We start from the raw sequence: 26,625 nt of genomic DNA on the forward strand, positions 1-26,625 counted from the left end.
GAGCCGGACGCTCTGACCAGAGCGCTTGCTCTGAATCAGGGCCCTCCTACCTAAATATGGAGCACCTCCTGACCGCTCGCATAGCTGTGTGTGACCACCCACAGCTTATGCGAGCGGCCAAAAAGATGGTCGCGATGGTCAAGACCATCGCGACCATCGGGCTTGTGATAAGAGCCTGCGGTAGGGTCTCGCTGCCACAAACACAGGAGTGCTTTTGGCTCTATCAGAGCCAAAAGCACTCCCACTGACACTGGCACTCCCACTCCCACTAGTGATGTCAGTGGGGCCGGCTCCAGACGGAAGGCGTTCCCATGGGAACGCCTCCGTCTGGGCAGCAACGCCCCTGGCACGCCCACCATCTTAGCTGTCGCAATGCGGGTCTCGCGCATGCGCACGACGGAGCTCCCTCCGTCGTGCGCATGCGCATTAGGGCACCATCGACGAGCGCGGGTCTGAATTAGGCCCTAAGTCCCTTTTTCTTCGTAAATTTTCAAGCACAGCCTGTAACGTGTAGTTAGGAGCTGATTGGTTGGTACTTTATCTCTCTACACATGATCTCTCTCTAAAGCTCAGTACATCTCCCCTGTGGAGAGGAGTTGCGGCTACATACATTAGATTTGGACATATTGTGGCTTAGCAGATTTTAGGCATTGTGTGCGATAGCAAGTTACAAGATTTAATGTCAGCAGAAATTGGCGGCAGTGTTACTAATGCCCCTTTATGAATTAAGCCTAAAACCCCGGTCTTTGTATGTGAACACGGATCAACGCGGGTCTGGTGTATGTCTGAAAGGTGAGACCTGGGTTGACAGTCCCGGATACGCGACACTAGCAGGGTTTTTCCCGGAACTTGTAACCCGGGTCGACGACCCGGGTCAAGTATGAAAGGAGCGACCCGGGTCACATCTAAAACAAATTGATTGGCTGGAGACAGTGGCACTTGGAGATGAGATAATCTCTAAACACCCACTGAATGCCAGAAGACCCGGGTCACTGCAAGACCCAGGTCCGGTGTGAAGGGTGAGACTCGAGAGTAACCCGGGACATCCCCTTAAGTGTGAAACGCGTAGTCCGGCTTCAACCCATGCTCGGTTTCTACGGTCTGAGCCAGGTTAAAGCTGGGAATTTATATCTGACAGTGGTATAAGAACGTACAGGAGACATCAGCACAGCACGAGAGGGTGGGTGTAATTTACCAGCATGTGGCGATAATCACGTGTTGGGAGGAGTGCGCTCCGGTGCTGCCTACCTCCAGCAATATCCAGATAGGAGAAAGCTGGCGGACACTAGTACCCTGGAAAGGGGGGCCCTAGACTGCACACCATGAAAATATACGTAATGGGAGGTGCTACCTGTGGAGACTATTGTTGCAAACATACAAAAAAAGATTTACAGATGCACAACTCCAACATTACTCATTATGTATAATACATTTTGCAAATATTAAGAGGTTTTGGCATAATCATGGCCATGGTTATGGGCCCACCCACCGCGCCCAGGTAACCTCTGAGGGTGGGTCCCTAACCTACTGGGCAGGATTGGGGGTGTCCTGCGCTCTGGATTTCAACCCCACAAACTGCATGCGTTCCTGCAGGAACGCGTCCGTTTGCTCAGCCACCCCCCTTCCCCACCTTCCAAACGGGGCAGCTGTCAATCAACATTGACAGCTGCCCCTTTTGGATGCGAGCGCCGGAGTGAGTGCTTTTTGCGCTCGCTCCGGGGCTCACGCGTGCGCACTGGGCCACCATCGACCCGCTTGCGAGCATGTCTGAATCAGACCCTCAGCTTCCAAATGATCATGTTACTTTTTAATCGCTCTTCGCTGTGGGTAAACAAGGTATCGTTAGTAAATTGTTGTTAAAGTAAACCTAAAGCCCCCCCCCCCAGCTGTTGCAGAACTTCACATCCCAGCATGCCCTGCAACAGTTCTGCTAGTTGGCCATGCGAACACTGTTGCAAGACATGCTGGGAATTGTAGTTCAACAACAGCTGGAGGGCCGCTTATTGTCCACCATAACCGGTAGAAAACTCAGGGGACTGACTTGGCCATTGCATAACATTCCACTTTTTAGCCTTAAAAAACTCTTTGGTTGCTTTTGCAGTATGCTTCGGGTCATCATCCATCTGCACTGTGAAGCGCCGTCCAATGAGTTCTGAAGCATTTGACTGAATATGAGCATATAATATTGCCCGAAACACTTCAGAATTCATTCTGCTGCTTTTGTCAGCAGTCACATCATCAATAAATACAAGGGAACAAGTTCCATCGGCAGCCATACATGCCCACGCCATGACACTACCACCACCATGCTTCACTGATGAGGTGGTATGCTTTGGATCATGAGCAGTTCCTTTCCTTCTCCATACTCTTCTCTTCCTATCACTCTGGTACAAGTTGATCTTTGTCTCATCTGTCCATAGGATGTTGTTCCAGAACTGTAATGGCTTTTTTAGATGTTGTTTGGCAAACTCTAATCTGGTCTTCCTGTTTTTGAGGCTCACCAATGGTTTACATCTTGTGGTGAACCCTCTATATTCACTCTTGTGAAGTCTTCTCTTGATTGTTGACTTTGACACATATACCCCTACCTCCTGGAGAGTGTTCTTGATTTGGCCAACTGTTGTGAAGGGGTTTTTCTTCACCAGGGAAATAATTCTTCTGTCATCCACCACAGTTGTTTTCCGTGGTCTTCCGGGTCTTTTGGTGTTGCTGAACTCTCCGATGCGTTCGTTCTTTTTAAGAATGTTCCAAACAGTTGATTTGGCCACACCTAATGTTTTTGCTATCTCTCTGATGGGTTTGTTTTGATTTTTCAGCCTAATGATGGCTTGCTTCACTGATAGTGACAGCTCTTTGGATCTCATATTGAGAGTCGACAGCAACTGATTCCAAATGCAAATGTGAACGGTGTAGGAATTACAACGGTTTCTATATGTGCCTCCCACTTTTTAAGGGGCCAAAAGTAATGGGACTAATGGCACTATCAACTTGTGTGTGAGTATCGCAGCCCAGCACAGCATACACCCCATACATAGCCTGACTGCTTGTTTGTGAGCATCGCAACACAGCACAGCATACACCCCATACATAGCCTGACTGCTTGTGTGTGAGTATCGCAACACAGCACAGCATACACCCCATACATAGCCTGACTGCATGTGTGTGAGCATCACAGCCCAGCACAGCATACACCCCATACAAAGCCTGACTGCTTGTGTGTGAGCATCACAGCCCAGCACAGCATACACCCCATACATAGCCTGACTGCTTGTGTGTGAGCATCGCAGCCCAGCACAGCATACACCCCATACATAGCCTGACTGCATGTGTGTGAGTATCACAGCCCAGCACAGCATACACCCCATACATAGCCTGACTGCTTGTGTGTGAGCATCGCAGCCCAGCAGGAGGAGATTAATACAAGTGCCAGCAAGATCCCGGGAACATTTTAATTAAACAAAACGCATGCTACTTTTATTGGCAATTATTCTGCAATTAATAATTAATCTCGCTATTGAAAAGGCTACCTTAGTCTTTAAAGAATGTGGTCTGTAAAATGTCACCAGGATAAAAAAACCCAGAAGAGACGCGCAAGTAAATAACTCAACAAAGTAAGAACGTGTTTAATAAGTAAAGCCACCATGAAAGACGCACGCTTAGTCTCCATACTGCGCATATTAGGTGCACTGAGAACTAAGAGTGAGACAGACGTTCAGCTGTAAAGAGCAGATAGTTTTAGCATGGTCAAATAGCAAAACTGTGGCAGGGCATGCTGGGATGTATAGTTCTACAACAGCTGGGGGGTGTGCTTATTACTGCTAGATTAAATACAGAGGAGTAATATATGAGGAGCACTTTGACGCTGTCTCCGTCCGCACTGCGCACAGGTAGGCTGAGCAGGCAATCTCTGGGACCTGACGGAGCGCAGTCATAGGTCTAACCTCTGACAGGTGCAACTGCGCATTCGCAGCGGTTCCGCACGACTTTCTCCCCAGTAGTCATGCCGACTAGACGTCTGACACTACAGCGCCCAGCAATACCCTGAGGCTCTTTTCACACACACAAAAATTTTGTCTGGATGGAAATAACCTGACAGTTTTTAGAGTGTTTGTAGTCAGACAAAGAAATACATGGAAACACACTAAACATTATATATACTTTGGCCAAGTGTATTCCATCCTAGTTTGTAAATCACTGCTGCTCATCACACTGATACACAGTTCTGCTAATATCTTATGAGCCCCGCTGTGTCATGGTAATAGGCTCTGTATCCCCATACACCTACTGATACTCTGCTAATAAGCTCTGTATCCCCATACACCTACTGATACTCTGCTAATAGGCTCTGTATCCCCATACACCTACTGATACTCTGCTAATAGGCTCTGTATTCCCATACACCTACTGATACTCTGCTAATAGGCTCTGTATCCCCATACACCTACTGATACTCTGCTAATAGGCTCTGTATCCCCCATACACCTACTGATACTCTGCTAATAGGCTCTGTATTCCCATACACCTACCTATACTCTGCTAATAGGCTCTGTATCCCCATACACCTACTGATACTCTGCTAATAGGCTCTGTATTCCCATACACCTACTGATACTCTGCTAATAGGCTCTGTATCCCCATACACCTACTGATACTCTGCTAATAGGCTCTGTATTCCCATACACCTACCTATACTCTGCTAATAGGCTCTGTATCCCCATACACCTACTGAAACTCTGCTAATAGGCTCTGTATCTCCATACACCTACTGATACTCTGCTAATAGGCTCTGTATTCCCATACACCTACCCATACTCTGCTAATAGGCTCTGTATCCCCATACACCTACCCATACTCTGCTAATAGGCTCTGTATCCCCCATACACCTACCCATACTCTGCTAATACGCTCTGTATCTCCTATACCTACCCATACTCTGCTAATAGGCTCTGTATCCCCATACACCTACCCATACTCTGCTAATAGGCTCTGTATCCCCATACACCTACTGATACTCTGCTAATAGGCTCTGTATCCTCATACACCTACCCATACTCTGCTAATAGGCTCTGTATCCTCATACACTTACCCATACTCTGCTAATAGGCTCTGTATCCCCCATACACCTACCCATACTCTGCTAATAGGCTCTGTATCCTCATACACCTACCCATACTCTGCTAATAGGCTCTGTATCCCCATACACCTACTGATACTCTGCTAATAGGCTCTGTATCCTCATACACCTACCCATACTATACTAATAGGCTCTGTATCTCCATACACCTACCCATACTCTGCTAATAGGCTCTGTATTCCCATACACCTACCCATACTCTGCTAATAGGCTCTGTATTCCCATACACCTACTGATACTCTGCTAATAGGCTCTGTATCTCCATACACCTACCTATACTCTGCTAAAAGGCTCTGTATCCCCATACACCTACCATACTCTGCTAATAGGCTCTGTATCCCCATACACCTACTGATACTCTGCTAATAGGCTCTGTATTCCCATACACCTACCTATACTCTGCTAATAGGCTCTGTATCCCCATACACCTACTGATACTCTGCTAATAGGCTCTGTATTCCCATACACCTACTGATACTCTGCTAATAGGCTCTGTATCCCCATACACCTACTGATACTCTGCTAATAGGCTCTGTATTCCCATACACCTACCTATACTCTGCTAATAGGCTCTGTATCCCCATACACCTACTGAAACTCTGCTAATAGGCTCTGTATCTCCATACACCTACCCATACTCTGCTAATAGGCTCTGTATCCCCATACACCTACCCATACTCTGCTAATAGGCTCTGTATCCCCATACACCTACCCATACTCTGCTAATAGGCTCTGTATCCCCATACACCTACCCATACTCTGCTAATAGGCTCTGTATCCCCATACACCTACCCATACTCTGCTAATAGGCTCTGTATCCCCCATACACCTACCCATACTCTGCTAATACGCTCTGTATCTCCTATACCTACCCATACTCTGCTAATAGGCTCTGTATCCCCATACACCTACCCATACTCTGCTAATAGGCTCTGTATGCCCATACACCTACTGATACTCTGCTAATAGGCTCTGTATCCTCATACACCTACCCATACTCTGCTAATAGGCTCTGTATCCTCATACACTTACCCATACTCTGCTAATAGGCTCTGTATCCCCCATACACCTACCCATACTCTGCTAATAGGCTCTGTATCCTCATACACCTACCCATACTCTGCTAATAGGCTCTGTATCCCCATACACCTACTGATACTCTGCTAATAGGCTCTGTATCCTCATACACCTACCCATACTCTACTAATAGGCTCTGTATCTCCATACACCTACCCATACTCTGCTAATAGGCTCTGTATTCCCATACACCTACCCATACTCTGCTAATAGGCTCTGTATTCCCATACACCTACTGATACTCTGCTAATAGGCTCTGTATCTCCATACACCTACCTATACTCTGCTAAAAGGCTCTGTATCCCCATACACCTACCATACTCTGCTAATAGGCTCTGTATCCCCATACACCTACCTATACTCTACAAATAGGCTCTGTATCCCCATACACCTACCCATACTCTGCTAGTAGGCTCTGTATCCCCATACACCTACCTATACTCTGCTAATAGGTTCTGTATCCCCATACACCTACCTATACTCTGCTAATAGGCTCTGTATCCCCATACACCTACCCTTACTCTGCTAATAGGCTCTGTATCCCCATACACCTACCTATACTCTGCTAATAGGCTCTGTATCCCCATACACCTAACTATACTCTGCTAATAGGCTCTGTATCCCCATACACCTACTTATACTCTGCTAATAGGCTCTGCATCCCCATACACCTACCCATACTCTGCTAATAGGCTCTTTATCTCCATACACCTACCTATACTCTGCTAATAAGCTCTGTATCTCCATACACCTACCTATACTCTGCTAATAGGCTCTGTATCCCCATATACCTACCCATACTCTGCTAATAGGCTCTGTATCTCCATACACCTACCAATACTCTGCTAATAAGCTCTGTATCTCCATACACCTACCTATACTCTGCTAATAGGCTCTGTATCCCCATATACCTACCCATACTCTGCTAATAGGCTCTGTATCCCCCATACACCTACCCATACTCTGCTAATAGGCTCTGTATCTCCATACACCTACCCATACACTGCTAATAGGCTCTGTATCCCCATACACCTACCCATACTCTGCTAATAGGCTCTGTATCCCCATACACCTACCCATACTCTACTAATAGGCTCTGTATCTCCATACACAGATGCAGAGCGTTTGTATAGGAAGATGAGCCGAGCAGCAGTATTGAGCACAGACTGGAGAGGAGAGAGATGGAATTTAGGGAAGGTCAGATAGGAGAAGGTTACAGTAGTCCCATCTGGAGATGACTAGTGAGAGGATGAGGGTCTTAGTTGCCTCCAGTGTGAGATAGGGTCTGATCCTGGCAATGTTCCTGAGATGGAAACAGCAGGACTGTGAGAGGTGCTGGATGTGTGCTTTGAAGAAGACCGCGCGGTCACTTGGGTCAGTGAATTCTGCCGCACTCACAGGAGCTCCGGAGTTTGAATTGCTCGGCTTGAGCGCCTCCGTCGAGCTCCGTTTACCACACGACCAGTACCCGGCTTGGGCAGCTCGTGGCTCTGACGTGCCAGCCCTCACGGGCCAGCTGCTACACTACTTCTAGCTAAGACGGACCAGCCGCTTCACATTCATTTACTGATCCCCGCTTCATCATCATACGGGGAAAACGGAGCTTGGCTATCAGGTGATCACACGTTCACCATTCCTACACTGAGACAATAGGTGGGCTAGTACAGGACATAGAAATCTTGTCCTCCATCTTTGCCACATAGAGCCCACGCAGGAATATGCCACGCTGATTGATCCAACTGCATTTGTATATGCGGAGATCGATGTGGATCAGTCACCACACTGACTTTTTCCATCTATTCAGGTATCTGGTCTATGAAAGGATTTGCCTTACGCTGGTAACATTGCTCAGTCACATATACGACACTTTGGCCCTCATTCAGACCCACTCGCAAGCGGGCGCACGTACGTTAGGCGTACGTACAAAAATATTTAAATTCAATGGCTCGCTCGTATTTTCGTTCGCATCTAAAATTCCTCCCAAAACTCTGACGACCCCTCCTCTAACTAACGAGCGTACGAAATAGCGAGCGTACATCCCCGAAATGGCTTGAAAGGAACGCACGCACAAGTATAAACAGGAAGTGGCCTTGTCAGATGTCGATTACCTGCTCCTTTATTCTGCCTACCTCCATCAATCGTATCATGCCAATCAATGTATCAATTAGCTTAATTGTTTGTTTTTTTCAACACAATGCAAGAAACTTTACTCTTGTCCGTGTTTGTGTTTACCCGCAGAATACGTACGGATGAAACATTCGCTTTTATTGTTCAAAAAACATGTGAACCACAATTAAACAATTGTTCTATTGCTGTGGATCCCCGCATATTTTCCGGGGTTCATTTCTTTATTTAAATTTGCTTACGCATGTCACTGCATCAAGCCTATCATAACTCTCCAGAGATTTCTGGCCCTGTCGAACACATGACTCATACACTAACCAATAAAATTGCTCCTGTTAATTTCCAAAATACATTAGCCAATCAGAAAATTTTTACACACTTTATCAAAAATGATTTTTAAGAAAAACACCATTGCCATCATGAGAGCCTCCGCATTCACCAGGCGCGAGCTGCTGGTGCTTACGGAGGTCATGGATCGCCGGATCACCAGCCAGCCTCAACCCATGACCAACCGGCAGAAGCGCTCCGCGTATGCGGAGGCACGGTCCCGCCTGCGGTCCTTCGGCTCACGCCGCAACATCGGGCAGCTGGAGCGCAGGTGGTCCGACCTGCAACGGCGAACGCCCCGCTTGCTGGCATGCTTTCGCATGCAGATCCTGGCAAGTAAGTGTTATGTATTGTGGTTTTAATGTTTGTGTTTGTGGGGCAAACTGCGTGTGCATGTTTTCCAGTCAGTTCTATTTATTATTTGTACTCATATCTGCGTGTGCATGTTTTCCTGTCTGTTCTATTTATTATTTGTACTCATATCTGCGTGTGCATGTTTTCCTGTCTGTTCTATTTATTATTTGTACTCATATCTGCGTGTGCATGTTTTCCTGTCTGTTCTATTTATTATTTGTACTCATATCTGCGTGTGCATGTTTTCCAGTCAGTTCTATTTATTATTTGTACTCATATCTGCGTGTGCATGTTTTCCTGTCTGTTCTATTTATTATTTGTACTCATATCTGCGTGTGCATGTTTTCCTGTCTGTTCTATTTATTATTTGTACTCATATCTGCGTGTGCATGTTTTCCTGTCTGTTCTATTTATTATTTGTACTCATATCTGCGTGTGCATGTTTTCCTGTCTGTTCTATTTATTATTTGTACTCATATCTGCGTGTGCATGTTTTCCTGTCTGTCCTATTTATTATTTGTACTCATATCTGCGTGTGCATGTTTTCCTGTCTGTTCTATTTTTTATTTGTACTCATATCTGCGTGTGCATGTTTTCCTGTCTGTCCTATTTATTATTTGTACTCATATCTGCGTGTGCATGTTTTCCTGTCTGTCCTATTTATTATTTGTACTCATATCTGCGTGTGCATGTTTTCCTGTCTGTCCTATTTATTATTTGTACTCATATCTGCGTGTGCATGTTTTCCTGTCTGTCCTATTTATTATTTGTACTCATATCTGCGTGTGCATGTTTTCCTGTCTGTCCTATTTATTATTTGTACTCATATCTGCGTGTGCATGTTTTCCCTCTATTTCTGATTTATTCATTCTACTCCTATTTGGCTTATTTTTTGGGTTGTTTTTTTTTTTTTAGTTTTGGTCCCCGGATTTGTCCATAAACTAACCGCAATTTCTTTGACATATTTTAGGGGGACAGCCAAGACTCCGCCGTCACCGTCCGTCCAGACGGCGTTCCCGGCCACTATCCCCAACCCCCAGCCAACACTCCACCCCAAATCTTTCCCCTATTCCCCACTCCTCCCCATCCTTCCCAGACCCTCTCCCGGAAATGTCGGGCCTCCTTCCCCTCCGTCCCACTTCCCCCTCTCCTCCACCCACCCCTCTTCCAATTACCCCCTCCCCGGAGTCCATCATAACTCCTCCCCATTCTTTGGGGAATGACGGATCCTCCGAGGAGGATCATGGAGGCATTTCCGGAGCTCCTGTTTTGGCTCCCGGTATGTTTTTTTTTTTTTTTTTTTTTAAAGCACAAACTGTTTGTATGTAATCATGTGTCGTGCCTTTCTTCGTGTTTTTGTGGCTTGACTTTTGGTGATTGTGAAGGTTTGCCTTTACCTCTTCCTGGTGATTTAAACATACACATATCACACCTGTGGGAATTTGTACCTAGGCCTTGTATTTTTGCCAGCCCCCCCTTTTTTTTTTTTGGTTTGGGTTTAGGAGTGATTTGGTTGTGTTTTTTTTTTTTTATGTGGATTCCCTATTGTTGTATTAACCCACACACTTTTCTCACCCACAGAGGAACAGAGGCGTCGGCAAGAGGTGGCGGATGTTGTGGGGCAGATGCGCCAACATGTCATCGGCATTCTGGTGGCCCTCGACCGGCTGTCTGGCCTCCTTCGGCAGTAGTTTTTTTTTTTTTGTTATATTTTCCAATTAAATTTATTAAGACAAATATACGTTGTGGCTCATTTTTAAAAACCAAACCAAGATAGTTTAGCCTGACATAAGTTCCTGCAAGGATTTCCCTTTTTTAAAAGTTAGATTGTGTTTTGTCTTTGTATGTCAAACAGACACAAGAAACACATAACAGTAACAATGTCATTTCCCTTTTTGGGTGTAGTGTCAATTACATATTTCTACATTTTCCAGGTTCCTACTTGGTGCGCAAGCTGCTTAGGCCAATCTTACAAATCCCAAGGTTGGGCCAGGCTTCCTTTTGGTGTGGATTGGGAAGCTGAAAACATATTTCAGTTTAGCTCAACTGGCGTCAGTACTGGTTTACCCCTTAGTCAAATGTAACTTGTGTTAACCTGGTTACACTTGCTGTTAACGTCCCAAAAAAGGAAGACCATTTCACTCTCCAAACATTTATTCACAACATAACAGAGAAAACAAAGTGGTCACTCCCAAAAAAAGAACACAGTGATAAATTCAAATACAACACATACCAAGAAATAATTAAATAAAAACAAAAAATCAAGAACTGGTTGACGAAGGACCATGCCAACATGATTCCACAAACATGGCGTTGCGATATGGGTTCCAGAATATATGCCCAAAAGGACCAGATCCAGGTTTGGTAAGGGTAGCAGGAAGTAGTGAGCGTTGGAGTGCCAAAGATTATGTGAACAAACAGAAGATGGTGAGAAAAAAAAAAAAAAATTAGATGTTCGCAAACAAACACAAACACATTAGGTATAAACACTGGAGTTTTGTTCAAACTTACCTAAAAAATCTGGCCACCACATCATCGCGTATGGCCCCCCCACATACTGACCTTCGACCAACCTCGGGGGGCCATCCTCAGGTAAGGCATCCTCTGGCTGCATTGGGACACCACTCCTTATGGCAATGTTGTGAAATATCCCACACAGGACCACAATTTTAGACACCATATCCAGCACATACATGAGCTCGCCACCAGAGCGGTGGAGGCATCTGAATCGGCCTTTTAAAAGGCCGATACAGCGCTCCACCACTTGCCTGGTGGCTGTAAGTGCGGAATTATACGCACTTTGTGGCCCTGGTGTGGGAGCCAAATAAGGAGTGAGCAGCCAGGACATGCAAGGGTATCCACTGTCTCCTGTGAACAAAAATAGACCACATCAGGAACACTGTGTATCAAGCTTAACATTGTTATGTACTAAAGGTCTCCACTTACCCAGAAGCCACGCATCACCAGCTTGTAGGTTGGTTAATTTCTGCCATATCCCTGATTGCCGGATGACGAAGGAGTCATGAGCACTTCCGGGTAATTTAGCATTCAGGGACAGGATCTGGAGGGAGGCATCACATACCACCATTACATTCAGGGAGTGATAGTGTTTCCTGTTTCTAAATATTGCCTCCAGCCGTGCTGGAGGCTGAAGTGGTATGTGAGTACCATCCACAACCCCTATGATGTGTGGGAAGCCAGCTATTTGGTAAAAATTGGCCTTGGCCACACTAAGGGCACCCATATCCAAAGGCATTTTAATAAAATGATGGAGGTGCTTGAAAAGTGCCTCCATCACTGCCCTCAGGATCCGGGAAAAGGAGGATTGGGAGATGCCCGCCACTATTCCCACCGTTGTTTGAATCGATCCTGAGGCACAGAAATGTAACACCGCCATAAATTGCGTCAGTGGTGGTATTGCTGTTGGACTGTCAATTTGCCGCTCAAGATCACTTTCTATTAATGAGAGAGTGTCTATGATGATTTTGGGAGGTAGACGGTAGCGTCTTAAAACCTCATCATCGGGCATTCCAAAAAGGGTGACACGTGTTCGAAATATCTGGGGCCTTGCATGCCTACGATGCCTACGCCTGGGACGAGTTTGAGGTTGGTCGTCTTCCGGGAGCAGGGCCAGAACAATTCGCCCCAGATCTACCTGAAATTCAAAGTTTACAATGTAAGGCTTTTGAGCCACCCCAAAAGTAACAAAAAACAACTTAGCTTTCTGATACCATCCATAGCTGCTTACATGCCGGGGTATTGTCATGATACGTATAAACTGTAAAAAAGCCAAAAATGAGACATCAAAAATTTAGAGGGTGAATTTTTGTTTTTCAAATTGTTGCAAGCCAACACAGAAAATAGGCGAAACACACATTTGGCCATCGATGAAAACGACATTGCACACCGTACGTCAAATAGGGTTCAAATGGACCCCAAAAATGGAAAAGGGAAAAGCAAAACTGGTTTACATGATGAATAAGCCGCCAAAAATGCGTTAATTAGTTCGCAAATGCAAGTCACTACACCAACAGTCAAAAATGCGTTAATTAGTTCGCAAATGCAAGTCACTACACCAACAGTCAAAAATGCGGTAATTAATTCGCAAATGCAAGTCACTACACCAACAGTCAAAAATGCGTTAATTAGTTCGCAAATGCAAGTCACTACACCAACAGTCAAAAATGCGGTAATTAATTCGCAAATGCAAGTCACTACACCAACAGTCAAAAATGCGTTAATTAGTTCGCAAATGCAAGTCACTACACCAACAGTCAAAAATGCGGTAATTAGTTCGCAAATGCAAGTCACTACACCAACAGTCAAAAATGCGTTAATTAGTTCGCAAATGCAAGAAAAAAAATGGACTTACCCAACTCGAATATATAAGATTTCCAAAAAAAAGGTCTTTGGGTCCGAAAGCCAAAACAAACTAAAAAAGATGAAATTAGTGTTAAAAAAAAATAGCTAACCAAAAAACAGAAGTAGACACCAATTGGCCACAAATTAGACTGCACAAAACTTACCAAATCAGGAAAGGATGTGGAAAAAAGCAAAAAAATGCGAACGGAAAACCAAAACAACTGTAGCAAAACCAAACAAAAAACCAACTCTGCCAAATCCTCCAACCGCAAACAACCAAATCCAAACAACTTAACCGCCAACAATCCAACAACCCAACCTCGACTCCACACACACCAAGCCATAAATAGTGTTTATTTTCCCGCACAAATTAAGGATGAATCATAGGGACGCACAATCAATGATGCGGCCGCAAACAAAGGACGCATGTATAAATACGTCACGAAATCACATTGAATTTCTGGTTGATTTCATTCTGGAAGCAGAGACATGGCTTCAGACCAGGGAAACAATGGCCAAAAATCCGGCGGTAAGGCCTTCATGCATTTTGTCTCAATGATTATTTTAAAACATAATATTGTGCAAGTTGTGAAGTGGCTAAATCTGCATATTTACCCAAATAGGTGAGGAGGATGACATGGAAGAGACTGCTGGCCCCAGTCAACCCGCCAAAGCTGCCAAAAAAAAAAGGCAGCCACATTTCACAAGCAAGGAGATGGAGGTTTTGATCCAGAAGTGCGTTGACATCCTGCCCCAGGCAGCCAGGAATATGAGCCAAAGCCAGAAGTGGAGAATGTGGGAGGAGGTCGCCGTTGCTGTCAATAGGGTGGGTGATTATGTCCGTCTAGCCCGGGATGTCAAACGGCGGTAAGTAAACACTTTCCCATCCTATAAACAAACCCCATTGTAAAAAAAAGGATAATGGGTCCAATTTCATTCCACAGATGGGGCGACTTCAAATATCGTCTCAAGCAAAAACTTGCCGACAGGGCTAGGCATGCAAGGGGGACAGGTGGGGGTCCCACCCCTGTGTCATTGGAGTTGACAGACTTAGAAGAGCTGGCACAGGGGTGTGTGCAGGCTGTGGAGGTGTTTGGCGTGTCCAACATGGATACGGACATGCCAGACTTTGCGGCTCCTCATGTTGGCCAAGGTAAGTCTTGTGATGTCACCAACTCTGAAATGCTATTGTGCCAATATGTAGAGTCTTTTCGCAATTTTCCGAACAGAGACAGAGGCGGATGAGTCTGCTCCAGAGGGGAGCCTTGGCCGCAGAATTTCTGCTGGCTCTGCAGGGGAGGAACCAGTACATCCGGCTGAGGACCCTGCAGAAGCCAGTCCAGGGCGTGCCCCCTCGCAGGCAGTGGGCCTCCTCACAGAACTCAATTTTAAATCGGATTGCCATACGGAGATTCTGCAGAGGATGGACGCCAGTCTGATACGGGTGGCTGAGGCCCTGGAGCAAAATGCTGCAGCCAACGTGACCATTGCTCAGGCCCTGGCGGAAAATACCAGGGCCAACATCCGCATCGCCGATGCCCTGGAGCAGCTCGTTCGCCAGCACATGGTGGAGCCGACCTCCCTTCCTGCCGGAACATCCGGATCCTCCACCTCTGGCACAACATCAGCCAATCCTCCAAATGTGCCTAGCCCTGTGCCTAGTCCAGAGGCCACAACATCTGCCTCTGGACAGGCCAGCCCGATGGCATCCCGGACCCGGTCTGGCGCCCACCCTCACCCAGCCAAACGGGCGAGAAAACGGTGATAGCAATGGCGACTTTTCCCACACTCCTTCTGTGCTTGGCTCATATTCCTTTCTGGTCAAAACTTCCCTCTCCTTTCTTGTGAAATGTTTTTACATTTGGTATTTACGTTTATGTTACCAGTTATGGTTTTTTTTTTTTTTTTAACAAATATCTTTGCCACAAAAAAAGGCAACAAAATATTAGGCCAATTTGTTTGTGTTTAAACAATAAATTTAAAACAAAACACTGACATTGTATTGTGACATTATTGTACAAATGGGTTACATTTAATCCTGGCCCTAAAGGCAAAAACTGACCCTCTTAAAAAAAAAAAAGGCCTCTTTAAGGAACGTTTAAAAAATCACATAGCGATGCAAATTCCACAGTAAACCAAAAAAAAGGGGAGCTAATTAAAACATGATGATATTATTGTTACAATAGGCCATAACCAACAAATTGTGGCCAAAATAAAACCCCAAAAATGTACGCTAATTGATTGTGTAATCATGACATTAGCAGCTCTGATTTCCACCTGCGTACGCTTTTGTGCTATCCCAATAAACTGCTTTCCAAACACATACCAAGCCGGTTTTCAATCCAACACTAATTACTTTACTGACCAGCCGCGATTAATCGCAGCACCATCGTTGAGTCCCGGGACGGAGGAGAAGGCCATCGCCAATGTGGTCGAGTAATCCTGACCCTAAGCTGTGCGAGCATTTTGAAGGGAAAGCGGATGTTCCAGTGACGTATGAGACGGTCCGAACACATTTGACGTTCGCATCTGCTAATGTATGTACGCCCCAAAAACGCCTCGCCACGCCTGCGTTTTTTCATCTCCACCCCCGTCAACACCCAAAAACGCCCTGTTCTGTCAATCACATTTGACATGTCACTTCCTGTACGCTATTTTAGGAACGAGAGAAAAAAAGCTCGCAATCTGCCGTACGCACATGCGCAGTGTAACACCGACGCATGCGCGGTTAGTCAACATCGGAACGCAACGAGCGTACTGTTGTTAACGTGCGGCTCTGAATGAGGGCCTTTGTTTCTTCTTGTGTGAACTAATGGACACGGCTGGTGCTTTTCTATTTCATCAGATTTTCTAGGTGTCAGCTTAGGATATTCATCCTTGTACGTGCAGATCTACTGTATTGTATTGTTTTTGTATTAATAGTGCTGTCATCCTATATGTTCATTTTGTATGCTCATTTTTAATACATTTCACCATTGAATTAATTAAAACATTATTGGGATTATCTGGATTGTGTGTCTTTTTGGTCTGGGACGGACACTGTGGCGCTATCATTTATCTTACGTGGCAGTCAGTCAGAATGACATTACACCAGGGGTCCTGCAATGCCTAATAGTAAAGTAGTAGTAATAGTAGTAGTAAAAAGGCACAATTTTAGGTAAGTTCTACAAGTTATATACTGCAGTGGAAGTTTTGTTGATTTTTGGGGTGTGGGTCCCCTGGATTGCTTTGGTTGGTCGGCTTCAGGGCATCGCATTATAACACATTCTTCCTTTTCTGCACTATTTTAACACTTTACTGTTTGTTTTTATTATATTGTATTTTCACTTCTATCCCATACATGCAGTCACAGCTGCTCTTACCTTTCTTACTTCACTTTTCTCATTATGGCGGTGCCCTCGGGCGGCTGGGCTGGTTTGGGGGTGTCCTGCGTTCTGGATTTGAATCCTAGTATGTTAGGGACCTACCCAACAGAGGTTACCTGGATATGGTGGGTAGGCCCATAACCTTGGCCATGATTATGCTAAAAACCTCTATTTATTGCATTTATTGTATATATATATAAAAAAAATATCATACAAATTCGGCACTCACATGCTTTTCAAACTGCAACTCCTTTGAACATAGGGAATGTTGGTTCCAAAATATTGCAATACTTTGTTAAGCTGGCCACCGCTTCACGGTCATTCCCATCTAGCCAGTCCCTACACTGATTCTCAGATAAATGAACTTGATCTTCCCGCGGCTCACATTGCTGGGGCCCCCTGCAGGCGGCCTTCCCTCCGCTCACGTCACTGGGGCCCCGTGCAGGCGGCCTTCCTGAGGTTCCATTATTGATGTCACATGCGTGATCCTGCGGGCTCTGTCATTCATGTCACATGCGTGATGCTGCGGCCTTTGTCATTCATGTCACATGCGTGATGCTGCGGGCTCTGTCAATCATGTAACATGCGTGATGCTGCGGGCTCTGTCATTCATGTCACATGCGTGATGCTGCGGGCTCTGTCATTCATGTCACATGCGTGATGCTGCGGGCTCTGTCATTCATGTCACATGCGTGATGCTGCGGGCTCTGTCAATCATGTCACATGTGTGATGCTGCGGGCTCTGTCATTCATGTCACATGCGTGATGCTGCGGGCTCTGTCATTCATGTCACATGTGTGATGCTGCGGCCTCTGTCAATCATGTAACATGCGTGATGCTGCGGGCTCTGTCATTCATGTCACATGCGTGATGCTGCGGCCTCTGTCATTCATGTCACATGTGTGATGCTGCGGGCTCTGTCATTCATGTCACATGTGTGATGCTGCGGCCTCTGTCAATCATGTAACATGCGTGATGCTGCGGGCTCTGTCATTCATGTCACATGCGTGATGCTGCGGGTTCTGTCATTCATGTCACATGTGTGATGCTGCGGCCTTTGTCATTCATGTCACATGCGTGATGCTGCGGGCTCTGTCATCCATGGCACACGCATGATGGTGAAGGCTCTGTCATCCATGGCAATAAAATCTGTAAACTAGTGTAGAAACACTAACAGGACCTATGGGGTCTATCTATGAAGCAGTGAGGACCCCATTGGCTTGTTCTTTGCCAGAGAACGAATTTAACAACATTTCATCCTATTAAAGAGCAGAATGAACAAACAAAACCCCCTTCGCTGTACCTATACTAGGAACCTCTAGGCGGCGCTTCCTTTTCTATTTACAGAAGACACGAGCCCTAATTCCTGCCAAAACCGGACATTTTCCCCCGTATTTAGCGTTTTTGCCTATATAGCAAAGCACCCCCATCCCTCCCCTACCTGCAGGTGAAGGCGCTATGTAATGATTCCCTGTATACAGAATGGGGGAGACCATTTCTCTCCAGTACCCAGCTGTCCTGTTATTGCGGACACCACCTCAGGATTAGCCGACGTTGCCCACAGGAAAATAGATAATTATTATATAACGAAGGCAGACTAGGCATGTAACAATGCAGAGAGTAATGAGCAGCATACCAGCTCTTAGTCTTAGATTATAGGCTTGCATGCAGGGCCCTCTTACCTTGTTTTATTACTGTTTTGTTCCCAAAGCACAATGGAATATGCTGGCACTGTATAAGCAATTGTCCATAAATAAGTCTTACTCCTAAGCAACATTCGTCTCCCAGGAAAATATAAATTTGGGCGTTGACTGCATATATTTCACAGTCTTCCAAGAGAAATACATAATGAGGAATGGATGGTTTCCTGACTGCTTGGAAAGCACTGATGATAAGCACGCCTTGTTTCATTACATTTTTAATTGACAGCCTAGAGGAGAGTCCGACATCTGCATAACAGTACGAGAGGCAGGAGGAAAGTGCGAGCGAGAAAATGAGACTCCGCGCACGACGGCCAGTAAGCGATACAGCCGGCCTCGCCTTTTCAACTTAGATTACACGAGGGACGTCCATGAAAAGCGAAATTGGAGGGTGTGCAGTCAGAGGTGGCGGTAGGGTTCATTTAGTAGGGTAACCCGAACGGATAAGAAAAAAATAAGTGGTGGAAAACCGTCTTCATCCATCAGGACGCATTATCTGATAGGAATTCCTCTGTTAGAGAGAGCAGGTTATATACACAAGGTGTCTCCTAAGATGGATCTTCTGTAAATACTTCAAATGGGCTATTTTGACACTTTTGTTTGAATAACCTTTTAAAGAAAATCTAAATATACAAATGTTTTGGCAGAAATCATAGGAACCCATCCATCGGAGACGGAGCTTCCAGCCGCAAAAGGAGCTAAGAATGCACAAAATGCTCCATTCAAATCAGTAACAATAGGGACGAAGCCGCAGGAAGTTATTATTGAGAAATATGTCACTTTTAGAAAAACGTAAATCTAGACTGAGGGCCATGAACATTGCACAGATTCCAGCAGAACAAATCTTTATGAGAACGTTACCTTCGGCTTTAAATGCAAATGATGTGACACACAGGGGCGGCTTAGAGTGAGAGATAGCCGAGAAGAGAGGTGTTTAGCTGCGTGTCACAAAGTACCGATTCTTATTATAGATAGTGCAATTACTAATGCAGGAACGATTAGCAGCAGTACAGTGTAATATGCTGGGATCTGCACGTTTGCTGTATAGACCAGACTCAGATTTGTCTTTCACAGTCCAGGGTACCACGTAGGATAGTGCTGAATATATGACTCAGGGCCTGATACAGATCCGCTTGCGAGCGCTGAGCGATCGCAAGCGGGTCGATGTTGCCCAAGTGCGCATGCGCATGACGGAGGCTTCGTCGTGTGCATGCGTGAGACCCGAATAATGGGTCTCGCACCAAAGGGGGCGTGCTGTCGATGGTGATTGACAGCACGTCCCTTTGGTGGGCGTGTTAGGGGCGTGGCTGCCCAGAAGGAGGCGTTCCCATGGGAACGCCTACCGTCTGGGGCCGGCCCCAATGACATCACTAGTGATGTCAGTGGGAGTGCTTTTGGCTCTGATAGAGCCAAAATCACTCCAGGGCTTGCAGCAGCGAGACCCTACCGCAGGGTCTCATCACAAGCCCGATGGTCGCGATGGTCTTGAACATCATTTTGGCCGCTCGCTATAGCTGTGGGTGGTTATCCACAGCTATGCGAGCGGCCAGGAGGCTGCTCCAAAAAGTAAGAGGGACGGCCCTGATTCAGAGCGAGCGCTCTGTCAGAGCGTCCGGCTCTGAATCAGTGCCTCAGTTTCCGATACTCTGATTTTGTACAATATGTCACTTATTACCTGTGGTTTTAGATTGGTGTGATACCACCATGGTATGGCTAGATAGATGTGACATCACTATGTGATGGCATCACTGTGTTAGGGCTAGGTCAGTGTGACATCACTATGTTATGGCTAGATCGGTGTGACATCACTATGTTATGGCTAGATAGGTGTGACATCACTAAATTATGTTAGATCAGTGTGACATCACTATGTTATGGCTTGGTCAGTGTGACATCACTATGTTATGGCTAGATCGGTGTGACATCACTAAATTATGTTAGATCAGTGTGACATCACTATGTTGTGTTAAATGGTTGTGACATCACTATATGTTAGATCAGTGTGACATCACTATGTTAGGGCTAAGTCAGTGTGACATCAATATGTTATGGCTAGATTGGTGTGACATCACTATGTAATGGTTACATCGGCGTGACATCACTATGCTATTAAAAGATCAGTGTCACATCACTATGTTATGGCTAGATAGATGTGAGGTCACTAAATTATGTTAGATCGGTATGACATCACTGTTGTGTTAAATGGGTGTGACATCACTATATGTTAGATCAGTGTGACATCACTATATGTTAGATCAGTGTGACATCACTAGAAGTTAGATCAGTGTGACATCACTAGAAGTTAGATCAGTGTGACATCACTATGTTTGGGCTAAGTCAGCCAGTATGACATCACTATGTTATGGCTAGATTAGTGTGACATCACTATGTAATGGTTACATCGGCGTGACATTACTATATTATGATTAGATCGGCGTGACATCACTATGTTATGTTAGATCGGTGTGACATTAATATGCAATGCTTAGATTGGTGTGACATCACTGTTATGGTTAGATCGGCGTGACATCACTATGTTATGTTAGATCGGTGTGACATTAATATGCAATGCTTAGATTGGTGTGACATCACTGTTATGGTTAGATCGGTGTGACATCACTTATGGTTAGATCAGTATGACATCACTATGTTATGTTGGATCTTTGTGACATTACTATGTTATGATTAGATTGAAGTGACATCACTATGCTATGGTTAGATCGGTGACATCACTGTTATGGTTAGATCGGTGTGACATCACTATGTTATGTTAGATCGGTGTGACATCACTATGCTACGATTAGATCGGTGTGACATCACTATGTGTAAAAAAAACCAAGAACATTTATGTCTATATTTCTCCTGTGGGGCCCTAGAGCGTGGTCATTCCGTTCTCATTGTAATATCTACCCAGCGATGAGAACATTCGCCAGTGCCAGCCCCAACCAATTTGGTGTCTTAGGCAAGATTTTAACAGGTGCCCCCAGTTCAAGTGAATATGCCACCAATTGATGCCCCTGCCTCCTCAGTGGCCCTGACGTCGTCATGCTGCTGAGAGAGGTCATGTGGACCTCCATCTGGTGGTCCGATCCGCTTCTGTTCTCCGTTCTCGCTGTACATGGCGCAATGTGATTACTGCGCTGGCTAATTCCCCAGATTACGGAGGAAAACAGGGGCCGTCCAAAGAGATTCTTTATATCTGCTCCAAAGTCGCAGAATATGAGAGTTCAGGAAATGAAGCGAGATGAGAATCCTAGGCCGGTAACGTAATGGCACTAAAGTCTGACCCGCAGTAATCTGTTTAGGTGCCAACATCTGCACAAAAAGAGGTTTATTGGTAAGAACCTTAATAATGCTTTAGAGAGAGTTCAAAGGCAAAAAAACGGGACATGACTGCCTTCGTTGAACGACTTACCAATTTCATTTAGAACAGTGGTGTCAAACTTGGGACCTCCAGCAACTGTGGGACTACATATTCCAGCATGCCCTGCCATAGTTTTAGCATGCCCTAATAGCAAAACTCTGGCAGTGCATGCTGGGATGTGTAGTTCCACTGCAGCTGAAGGGCCCGAGTTGGACACCACTGATTTAGAATGAAAAGCTCATGGCCAGATTTAACTACTGGGTAACTACTTGCGTGTTAATAAATGTGTCCTCAACAATTTGTAATAGACTAGTTTACAATGAGGAACAAATAAGGCCCCAATCGTCATTAAGAGAACTGAGCATTATGGCTGGACATGCAAATGGCAGGCAGACAGCGAGCGTGAGACATGTGGAAGGTTAGGGCTCGAGATTTCTGGTAAAACGTGATTCCCCTCAGAGCACGGACACAAAAAAATTCACATTATCGTCATGCTGTCAGGTCTAATGCAATGAGTCACAGATTTCAGGTGGCTCAGGCTGGCCTCTGGCACGCCGACCGTTTCCCAGAGCTGATTACGCAATTTGCACCATTTTTGTGCCAAAAGCTATAATAAAGCGATTGTGCTACATCGTCCTGCACCTCGGACATTGTTGCCCCCTCAAAAGCCGGCGAGTATGATATACAGATATGTCCTCTTGCAACTTTGCCGCTTGTGCGGCAAATCGCGCCACGTATGGTGCGAGGTGCGCACACTGCGTTCGCACCAGCGACTCCATAGGATTGCATGGTGCGAACACAACGTGCGGCATGGCGTACCGTGGCGCAAGCAGCCACGGCTAATCGCATAGAGCGACGCATGCACACGTTTGCAGCGCGAGCACCAAAGATGCAAGAGGACACGTCGGCAAGCACAAAATCTGTCGGGTCAGTGCCGGCATTGTACAATTCCGCCACTACGGATTAGCGGTGGGATCATCTGCGGTAAGAACTGTGGGCATGGCCTAGGGGTGAAGAGGGAGGGCTGTGCCCAGGGTAAGAGGTTTACTGACAATACAGCTGATGACTGACATTTTGTGCACAGTAATCCGCTATATGAAAACGTGTTGGCGACTGACCGTCCTGGCATCATGCAGTGAAACACAAACAGGTATGTGCTCAGGCGTGTGCCCTTATATCAGACCGATCTGCTGGAGCTTTCATGGGTCCTTACAGTTCTGTCATTGGGATCCTGAGGCTTTATACTTTCATCCATACATATAATATCCCCTTTCATTAATAAACATCAGAACCCCACCCGCGCTACTTCAGCAGCGACCAGCGCGCATTCACGTTCCCTCTCTCTCAATCCTTGAAATCCATTCTGCAGTTTGTCATTTGTTTCTCACCTAATTAGTTCTTATAATTGTAAATGCCGAGATGTTATGGAGATAATCAAAGAGCTAATTACCACTAGCACGTCCTTACAATACGATATGACACTAGAAATTGTATTATTACAAAAGTGCGCCTCTTGCATTCTGGCTGATGAGCGCAGGGAGGCGGGGCTGCACAGTCGTTAGGCATCTCACTGTCTACGGTACAAGGACGTTTATACAAAACCAGATATTCATGTTTCCCAGTGTTTGTGCTGGCAGGAAAAAAAAAAGACAAAGAAAAAAAATAACATTTTAACGCAACTGAAAGCGAACACGGATCACGGCAGCAGATAAAATAGCAAAACAATGTATCATTAACATTTGGGATGATATTTTAACTTCTTATAACTATGTGTAACATCAGCCTGTGAACAAGAACCTAGGAAAGGCAAGAATCTATCCAAAGTAAATAGAAAAACACAGCCAGGAGTAATCAGTGCCTGGGAGGACGCGCAGCGACAGGGACGGCTTACAAGGTTCCCTTCCCGCACAATTTAGGGCTCTATTTACTAAGCAGTGTTAGGAGATAGAGTGAAAAGTGATAAGAAAGTGATAAGGTGCCAGCCAATCAGCTCCCAACTGTCATTTTTTAAACACAGCCTGTGAGATGACAGGTGGGAGCTGATTGGCTGGCACCTTATCACTTTCTTATTACTTTTCACTCTGTCTCCTAACACTGCTTAGTAACTAGACGCCTTAGTCTGATGCCGTCATTCCGGCGTACGAGCTATACTGTCACAGATAATCTCATTCTAGAACACACCGCGCTGACGGCTAATGCAGACAGAATATGAAATAACAAGGCTGGGAACGTAAGGCGACTATTTTGCTCTTCAGAAGCGTTTGCTGGAAGAAACTGGTGGTTAGAGAATACTCCCACGTATCTTACAATGGCCATATGTATCGTATAAAGGCGCTCGAAGAAAATAAGAAGTCAGATGACTGCATCGTGGAAGTAGCGGCTTACCAAGCTTTAGCGCAGAGTGAGTGACTTCGATTTCTCCCCGAAGTGGCTGGAACGTGGGGTGTTGCGCTGCCAACTCTGCCTCAAACGGGTTAGGGCTGAGGCGATCCGCCATGACGGCTGCATCTTCTGCTTTGGTGGATATTTCCAGCTCGTCAAACACCGCAATCAGCTGGTAGAAGAAGAGAAAAGTCATTAAGCACATGGCAGTTACACAGACATGGACTCAGGTCATACCTAACCCCTACTGACCAAGTAACATTCACAGCGCTAATCTCCATGCAAGTTATTGCGGTACAAAAGGGTCATCGGACCTTCTGTGCCAGAATTACCAGATGGCCAGTCCAGCCACCCGAGGTCATGGCTGAGCAGCTCCGCTTCCTGGCGCTGTGCTCGGACGCTATGCTAAAATGGGGCGTGGCTTCACGACTCGCCCCCTGTGATGCATGGCCACGCCCCTTTTTTCGCCATGCGTGTACGCACACAAAGCATGCCTGAGCCAATTCTTGCCCCCAGTCCGTCCCTGCTAATAATACATTTACGTAATAATTACATTTATTTTAATTAGTTTATTATTTTGAATATAATGGTGATTATGGATTAAAACACTGATAAATCACCTTTCTTAATTTGCCTATTATCTCTTATAGGGGGAGATGTACTAAGCCTTGGAAAGTGATAAAGTGGAGAGAGATAAAGTACCAACCATTCAGCTCCTAACTCCCCCACATCTTAGTGTACATCTCCCCCACATCTTAGTTTGGCTGATTTCCTTCAGCTACCTGTACGGGTCTATGTGAGGCTCTTAGCGCTGTACATGTTTGCAGACCGTATGCCGGTGAAAATAGAAAAGGGCCGGATCCAATTAGCCTAGAAGCCGTACCCGGGGGAGTGGATTTCTGTTTGCTCCTTCCTGAGGCTCGTACGTAGGGCTTTCTGCCCTTATCACGGCCGCCTGGAATGTGTTAACCTGTAGGTACGGGCACTTAACACAAAATCTATGGGTTAACACGCATTAGCCACGGATTTAACATGCGAGGAAAAGGGCTTGTAATTGAATGGCAAAGTCTGAGGGGTCTATGTACTAAGCAGTGTTAGGAGACAGAGTGAAAAGTGATAAGAAAGTGATAAGGTGCCAGCCAATCAGCTCCCAACTGTCATCTCACAGGCTGTGTTTGAAAAATGACAGTTGGGAGCTGATTGGCTGGTACCTTATCACTGCTTAGTACATAGACCCCTGAGTCTACAAGCCCTTCCCCTTGCGCGGTAACCTAAGTGAATCCGGCCATTAGGAAATTCACAGGGAATCTTGGAGTCTGATATTTTTCCTGTGATATGGGAAGAGATTTATCAAACCTTGTAAAGACTGTATACATTGCCCATAGCAACCACTCACGGGTAAATGTTAGGTAAGAGAAACTGTTAAATCACCAAAAGGACCTGTATAATACATATTCTCTACAAGCTATGATTACATTATATGAAATCGGTGCTATACGTAGAGATCCACAATCTTTATTACACACGCTTTTTAAAAACTCTGGCATTTTATAATCCAGCAATAATTTATTATATAAAAAAAAGGACGAACGCAGACGTGACAGTGTGTTTTATCGGCACTACATAAATTAGCCACTGTGACACCATACACAGCTTGAGGCCTCATAGCGTGCGCAGAAGTAAGTAGTTCCTGAGTGAGGTCTGACCTGCCGTAACTGTGCGTATGGGTCTGATGTTACTGATTATTTCGCTATGTTGCCCTAGTATACGGATGTGAGTAAGGGGAAGTGGGCGTCCTCATTGTAGGCTGCGATCACAATACGAATACGCACATTTACATATCACCGCAGATATTAGTAACTGCGTTGCGTGCCTATAAGCAGAATAGCGCTCCTTGCTGAGTCACGTTTTATCATGGGACGATCAGCTTTCCCTAATTAATGAGATGACTCCACAGAGATATAACAACTCCACCACCCAACATGACAGCATGGCAGGAATGTAACAATGGATTATTCGCCATGTCACACGTACACAGCTAATATAAAACTGGGACTATAGAGTATACTGGATAATGTACGGACTGTAGCAGCAGATAAACTGAGATGAACATAGATTCTACAAGACTTTTACCAATGCGCAATTCTCCACCATTATACATCCCCGCAATTACACAACGCTTTCTAGCGACGCCAGCAGGGAGTACGGACACCGGGCTGTATACTACACCCCTGTGACCCTTGGTTTGCACCAGTTTGTATCACGCTCACTGGAAAGTAAATAACAGAATGTTTTACACGCAGCATTGTGTCACTTTACATCGAGGTTTGTGAATTGATACATATTTATTAATATAAAAATAAATAAAAAATATAAATGGAATGTTGTATATTAAGCAAATCAGGTATGTAAGGGCATCTTTGCGGCTGAGGTAAC

The 26,625-nt window shown here is 45.4% G+C and overlaps 1 protein-coding gene across 1 annotated transcript in view; it reads right to left on the bottom strand.

The window, feature by feature from the left end:
* LOC148439462 (partitioning defective 3 homolog B-like) overlaps nt 1-24,551 on the bottom strand; it is a gene marked incomplete at its 3' end in the record, with an annotated part of 417,659 nt that extends 393,108 nt beyond the window's left edge. Inside the window, exons 1-2 of the mRNA XM_088464716.1 lie at nt 24,522-24,551; nt 24,193-24,361 (exon numbers count right to left, since the gene is read on the bottom strand). Of these exons, the coding sequence (XP_088320842.1) occupies nt 24,193-24,361; nt 24,522-24,551 (199 nt within the window). The remainder of the gene's footprint in view (nt 1-24,192; nt 24,362-24,521) is intronic.
* Nucleotides 24,552-26,625: the final 2,074 nt, after the last annotated feature.

The sequence above is a fragment of the Taudactylus pleione genome, unplaced genomic scaffold, assembly GCF_031769625.1.
Source record: "Taudactylus pleione unplaced genomic scaffold, aTauple2 ptg001774l, whole genome shotgun sequence".
In the NCBI taxonomy this organism is placed as follows: Eukaryota; Metazoa; Chordata; class Amphibia; order Anura; family Myobatrachidae; genus Taudactylus; species Taudactylus pleione.